Below are 6,457 nucleotides of genomic sequence, written 5' to 3' on the forward strand. Positions count from 1 at the left end.
ACACACATTCCAAACTGGCAGGCAGCTCAGAGCTGGGGGCTCGGGCAGCCCCCTCCAGGGCGCGGCAGGAGGCTCCGAGGCAGAGCACCCGCTGCAGGGTCCCGGGCCTGGGGCTCCCTGGCTGCCACCTCACCCTGAGGTTTGGCCCCCAGAACGCTGCTCCCCCACCTCCTTGTCTCAGGGCCCAGGGCCCAGAGCCCCTCCTGCACTCAGGGCCTGCCCTGGGGACATCACCCGGGAACTGCCCTAGGAGGCCTGTTCTGCTGCAGGGGGCATAGAAACGCCAGCTTCCTGGCGGTAGGCGGTGCCCACGCATGCACGTCCTGCTCTTGGGGGCGGCCAGCGTGGATGCAGCCATGGGCAGTGCTGGGAGATGGCAGGGGCCACCAAGAGGCCTGTGTCTCTTCCCCAGCAGTGTGAGAAGGAGCAGCTCCGTTCCTATACAACTCCCAGGTGGAAACCCCAGAGTGAACGTGTGTCCTTCATACACCCCTGGGCTCAGAACTGTAGATGTGAGCAGCATGCCTGTCCTCTCCAAGTGACCAGGAGGAGACAGCCCCTAAGAGCTGACCCAGGTGACAAATGCCCAGGATGGCCTGCCTTTCCCATGGCCCCAGTTCCCAATCGTCCTTCCCCAGGTGGGGATTTGAAGCGGGCAGTCTTCTGTGTTCCCCAGGTGAGGTTTTCTGGGTGCCCCTCTCCCCGTTCCTATGGTCCTCCTGCCCGGCCACCTGGGGAAGCCGGCTTTAATCTCTTGAGCCCCTCTTTGTAAACCTCCTGCAGAGCTGGATGTTTATAATAAAGGCCGTTTATAGACCTAACTCTTGACATGTAATGGACGTGTTACTTCATCCTGCCGGCAAAAACCCACTTGGGTAAGTCAAATTGGCCTGTAGGATCAGGAAGATGAATGTGACCTCACCCTGGGCTGGCCCCAGCGACCTCTGACCTCCTCTGTGAGATGGCGGCAGCCCCAGGGGCACCATCCCGGAGGCTTCGAGAAACTCCCTCTCCTCTCCGGATGCCTGTGTGCCTCCTGGGGGGCGACCGCCCCCGGGTTTTAGCACACAAGCGTGTCCCTGGAAACCCGGGGTCTCTGACAGACCAGGTGGGGAGCGAACAAGAGAGGGTGCAGGGGGGAGACCCGACCCAAGGGGTGTGGGGGGCCACCCTGCTCTTCTGCCCAGGACACTGAGACCCCAAGGCAGGCGGGCCGGCAGGGGAGGGGCGTCCCTAACCGCCTTCCTGTCTGTTCTTTGTCAGTCGGGGAGGAATTTTCCTGACAGCTCTGAGCACTGGGAATGGGGGTGGAGGGGAGGGGGGAGGGGGAAGGAATGGGGAGGTTGGGACCCCAGCCTTATTTCCAAGGACTGCCCCGGGTTCCCAGCGCCTGTGCAGCCAGGGCCCGGGAGCTGGGAGGCCTGGATGAGACAGATCCTGGCCTCTGGCCGCTGTGGGGACGCTGTCCCCGAACCCTGAGTGGGCTGCCTAGGCACCCAGGGGGCAAACCCCTGCACACGGGGGTTCTTGGGGCTCCAGCGGCTAGACGTCCGTGAAAGACCCCGAGCGCCCCTCACCCTGGGCCCCCTGCTCCTCCCGCTCCTCCTCCCTGTAGCCAACGTCAACTCCTTCCTTCTTCCTTCCGGCCCCCGGCCCCCTGAGCACCTCCGCCCCCAGGCCACCTGCATACTGAGAAGCCCACCAGCTCCCATCCCCACCCACTGGCTCCCTGTGGGGGTCCAGCCCTCTGGGGTGGCCCGGTTCCCATCCACAGTAGAAGCGGAGCGGGAAGGGGACAATGAATGTCTGCATGGGCTGGGGGTTCGGGACCCTGAGGGGTGGGGTCACCCAGAGCACCCTGTGGGCCTCCTGGAATGGCCACAGTCAGCCCTTCCCCTGTCACCTAGCCCACGCCTCAGGGGTCTGGGCCAGCACCAAGGTTCATTCTGATGGGACTTTGGGGTGGCAGGAGGAACTCACTTGGGGTGCCTGACCCCTGCCTCAGAACTCAGGACCCCTCTGCCAGCCCAGGCCCCCCTGTCTCTGTGGAGCCCCTGGCCCCACAGCCCCTCCCCCACTGTCCTGCCTGGTGCCCGCCTCCCCTGCACCCCTGATGTCCACACCCCCTCTGCTCCCCCCACCTCAGGAGCCCTTCCCTGTGTGTGCTGTGCTGCACTTATCCCAGAATCCCCCACCCTGGAACCCCCACCCCCTTTTCATGTGCTTCCTCCCTGCTCCCCCAAGCCCCCATCCAAGGCTGGCCTCCCCCCCATCATGCCCACAGCCTCGATTCCAAAGACCCCGAGACAAGTTGTTGTAACAGAGTTTATTGATGATGAGTCCAGGGCTCCTGCTGAAGCCCTGGTGGGGAGGGGCACAGAGCGAGATGGGGCGTAATGGAATGCTTCAAGGTTGCTCCTTGTCGCGGGAGCCTCCAGACTAGGCGAGGGTGGGCGAGGCCTCACGCACACGACCCGCACCCAGTTACCCGGCCCAGTTGGAGGGCGGCCGGGCCCCAGGCGGGCGCTCGCCAAGGTGGCTCTCACTCACACACACTCGCACGGAGACTCAAGGCCGTCTACACAGCTCCAACCAGTGCAAACGACTTAGTGCAAATGAATTCAGAAGGGGCGGGGGACAGAGCTGTGGAGGCTTCGAGTCTCCCAGGAAGAAAGACAGGAAAGGTCAGAAGCAAAGAGACAGAAGGATGAAGAAAAAGAAGAGGGAGGTGGTGGGACGGGGTCATCCCGCTGGAGGAGCTCAGCGCTGGGATGACGTGGTGGCTGGTGGTCAACCGTCCACGGCAGGGCGTGGCCACGAAGATGGAGTCGCTGGTGGGGGGTGGGTGCTGCGGGCGCCGCTGTTCCCATGGCGTCTTTGGTGTTGGGTCGATGAGGTCTCGTTCCTTCAGCTTCACCTGCAGAGAGCGACATGTGGGTCAGGGGGGCAGGGTGCTGGGGGCCTGAAGGCTTACAGAAGGATTGCGGGGCTCACCTTCCAGGGCCGATTCCTGAGTGAGGGTGTGCAGTGGTTTAAAGTGCAGTATTCCTGTTATCAGTGAGAGGTACATGCAGACGTTTCTGGATTCAAAGGCCCAGGCGTGAGCTGGGTAGCACCATTTCTGTGGGTGGGGAAAGAGTGAGGTCCCACTGAGTTCCTCCCACGTGACCCCCAGCCCCCCCAAGAGGTGTGGCAGGAGGCCCCTCACCTTGCATTGTGTGGGTTCTGGGAGTCCAAAGACCAGCAGTAGTGTGCCGACCCCGTCAGGGAAGTCAAGGAAGAGACCCGCTTCTTGCCGCAGCCTGCTCCACCAGCCAAAGATGTTCTGTAGAAGACAGAGAGGGGGCAGTGAGATGGCGGCTCGGCCAGGCGGTCAGGGCAGGGCTGAGTCCCGAGCAGGGAGGGCGGACGTGCTCACCAGGAAGGCCGGACGCGCCTCCTCTGTCCTCGCCGTCACTCCGGACCATGTCATGTCCCTCTCCGCACGTCCGCCGGACCTGGCGTCCTGGCCTTCGGCGGCTGGTGGGCTCATCCACCCCAGCTGGAGACCTGGCTGTGGGGAGGACGAGAAAGGTGTTGGTGGTATGGGAAGGGCTGCGTGGAGGCTGAGGGGGGCAAAGGAGGAAAAACTCACCCTTGTCTCCAGCCCGAACGCCGAGGCACCGATCCCTGCTCCATCGCCGCCCGCGAGGCCCGCCTTGGCCACGGGCTCTGGAGGCCAGTGCCCCACGATCGCCGCCCACTGTGCTCCTCACCCTGCCTGTGCCCGCCTCCCTCCTGAGAAGACTCATTCACTCCCCCCCGCCCGCCTCGCCTAGTCTGGTCTCGCCCCATGCCCTTGACTCCCCTGGATGCTGAACTGTCTGTCAAGCCAGTCCCAGGGGCTGGGCGGTGAGGGCATACAGTGTCACCAAGTCCACTGTGGGCCCTCTCCGCACCAGACCCTGGGCCGCAGTGCCTCGTGGGAACGGCGCCCCCGGGCGGGGCCCCTGCAGCCTCCTTGCTGCGAAATGTCCCGGGACCCCCTCCCACGGCCGCTTCGCCCTCTTGGTGACATCCTGCTGCGGCTCCCCGAGCACTGCCTGCCTTCTTGCTCTCTCTCCAGCCCTCGAGGCTCCAGCATTGGCCTGAGAAGGCCCTGCCGGAGCTGCCCCTGTGCCATCTACTAAATGAATTACAGTGGGTGAGTGCGGCAGCTGGGGACCCCTCTGTCCTGTGTCCCCTACTTCATTCCTGTCCGACCCCGGGCTGGGGTGCCACCCCACCTGCTGGACTCCTCGCTGGCTGCCTCTGTGCTCCCTCCCTGCCCTCATGCTCTTTCTGCCTGGGATGGGCTCACAGCCCCCCAGCCTTCTGCAGTCTCGGCTCCCCCCGAGAAGATGTCACCTTTGCTAACTCTCCTGCCCCCATTCTGCCCCTCTGCCGGGCGGGCATCTACTTCTCCTCGTTGGCCCTCGATCCCCTAAACCTCCTTCTTTCAGAAGGTCGGGGACACGAGGTCCGGGGAGGGGAAGGGACTCACCTGCCCGGCAGATAGGGCTCTCACCTGCCTGCTGCTGCCAGCTACGCCTCCGCTGCCCAGGCCCTGGGATCAAACCCTGCCCACCAGTTTCCCTCGTCCAACCAGCTGCCACGTCCTGAAAACCAAAAGTGACCGGGATGAATGTCTGGCTCCCCCTTCTCTCCAGCGCTAGCTCGGACCCATCGCCCCCAGCCGATGTTGCCCTATCTCCAGGACCCACCAGCCCTCCCCCGAGCTAGCCTTCCACCCATCACTCCTGCCAGACTCCAGATGTCCAAGGTGCTCCTTGGCTCCCACACACTCTCCTCCAGCGCCCCATCTTCCCTGGTTGCCCCTCGGTTCCCCGCTTCCCCAGTTTCCCCCGTTACCCCCCACCCCTCCCACCCTTCCCACCCCCTCCCACACCCTGCTCCTCGGCCCTAGCCCGGGCTTTTTCTAACTGGGGTGGCCCCGCCCAGAATTCCCGCCCCTGCCCTGCCAACCAATCAGAGCAGGGCCCTCCCGAGGGCCCCCGCGGGGCCCACCTCCGCCCTGGACAGTTCCAGCACACGTCTCTCTCACCCTGCACCCATCCTGGAATTCTCCAAAGACGGCCTCCCCACACCCCTACTTTGGCATCCGGAAACAAGGCCTGGCATCGCCCCTATCGGCTCCCTCTGGGTCAAGGACTTCTCCTTCCAAGACTGCTGCCTCCCCTCCAGGGACTACACCCTGCTGCTCCCTCTCCTTGTGCCCCGCACACACTTTGCGCAGGACTGGGGGCCATCAGCATGCCCCTGAGGACTCAGATGGCACACAGAGCCCCTTCCTGCCACCACCACAGCTCAGACCTCACGTTCACTCTAGGGGTCCTGAAGTCCACGGGGTGTGGTTCCTGGAGAGTGGGGGGTATTGAGGGGCAGATGGAAGAGCTGCAAATGCCCACATGGGCACGGTGCCAGCCCCTAGCCCGATTCCCATCCAGTTGGCTGAGCTTGTGCGTCACTGCGGCATCCGCAGGACAGAGTCCCCGTAGCCCGCTGCGCACCCAGGTCTCCTTCGCTGCCACTTTCCCATCTGAAGACCGCACGCTGCCCTGCCAGGCTCACAGCTCGCGGGCGCACTCTACTGACAAGCGGCCAGAGGCCTCACAGCCTCTCCCAGGCCCCCCACGGGCACCACTGCTGGGAATGGAGTGAAGACCAGAGAGCTTTGTCTCCCCCAGCCACTCCACTGTGGGTCCGGGGGTTACCACCTTGGCCTCTCGGGAGGGTCGTTGGGGCCCTGCGGTCCATGGGGCTCACCTGAGTCTAGAGCATAGAAGCCGCGGTGGCGGGGGGAACCAGGGCCAAGGGACCCAGAGTTCATGGTCCAACCACCCAGCAGGGCCTCTGGGATGTGGAAGGGCTGGCCGTGCCTTCAGCAAACCCTCTGCTCCTATGGCCTTCCCGGGACGGGCTGGGTGCTGGCTTGCTGAGAACTGACTGCCAGGCTCTGTCGTGGGTGAGCCCCAGCTTCAGGGTATGAAAATTCTCAGGCTTTTCCATGAATTTGACCCCTGTGTTAGGAGACCGAGGCAGACCCCTGCATTTTGCCGAAAGTGGAGTCCAGCCTTGGTCACCTTCAGACCGTGATGTGAGCCACCACTGCCGCCTCCCGGCCACTTCTGTCTCCTTAGCTGCAATTGATTCTGCGCTATTGCTGGCAGATAAGTTGGTTGGGGACGGCACCCTAAACCCTAGAGAGACTCGGGAAATACAAACACGCCAGGCAAGGCGGCTCCCCAGAGCCCTCACTCTTGCTCCAGGTGCTGCCCTGGAATTTCACTCCCAGCAATGCGCGGGCACAGGGAACACCAGTAGGGAAATGCACCTCTCCGTGGGCAACTACTGCCAGCCGGCAGGACGATCCCTGAGCATGGAGCAGAGAAGCACACCCACACCACAGAGCATACTA

General features: G+C 63.7%; 1 protein-coding gene across 1 annotated transcript; it reads right to left on the minus strand.

Moving 5' to 3' along the window:
• Positions 1–2,315: 2,315 nt before the first annotated feature.
• LOC108297739 lies at positions 2,316–4,958 on the minus strand. The gene is made up of 5 exons (XM_037735553.1): positions 3,635–4,958; positions 3,419–3,553; positions 3,209–3,325; positions 2,995–3,121; positions 2,316–2,917 (listed from the first exon to the last, which is right to left on the minus strand). Exons 2-5 carry the CDS (start codon positions 3,530–3,532, stop codon positions 2,622–2,624), a joined length of 654 nt encoding a protein of 217 aa, XP_037591481.1. The 5' UTR covers positions 3,533–3,553; positions 3,635–4,958; the 3' UTR covers positions 2,316–2,621.
• Positions 4,959–6,457: the final 1,499 nt, after the last annotated feature.

The sequence above is a fragment of the Cebus imitator genome, unplaced genomic scaffold, assembly GCF_001604975.1.
Source record: "Cebus imitator isolate Cc_AM_T3 unplaced genomic scaffold, Cebus_imitator-1.0 Scaffold836, whole genome shotgun sequence".
NCBI lineage: Eukaryota > Metazoa > Chordata > Mammalia > Primates > Cebidae > Cebus > Cebus imitator.

Coding starts and splice junctions, on each gene's coding strand:
- LOC108297739 (XM_037735553.1), bottom strand. CDS start 3,532: ATGAGCCCACCAGCCGCCGAAGGCCAGGACGCCAGGTCCGGCGGACGT. Junction 3,326..3,418: donor AGGCGCGTCCGGCCTTCCTG/GTGAGCACGTCC, acceptor TGTCTTCTACAG/AACATCTTTGGCTGGTGGAG. Junction 3,122..3,208: donor CAGAACCCACACAATGCAAG/GTGAGGGGCCTC, acceptor CCCCACCCACAG/AAATGGTGCTACCCAGCTCA.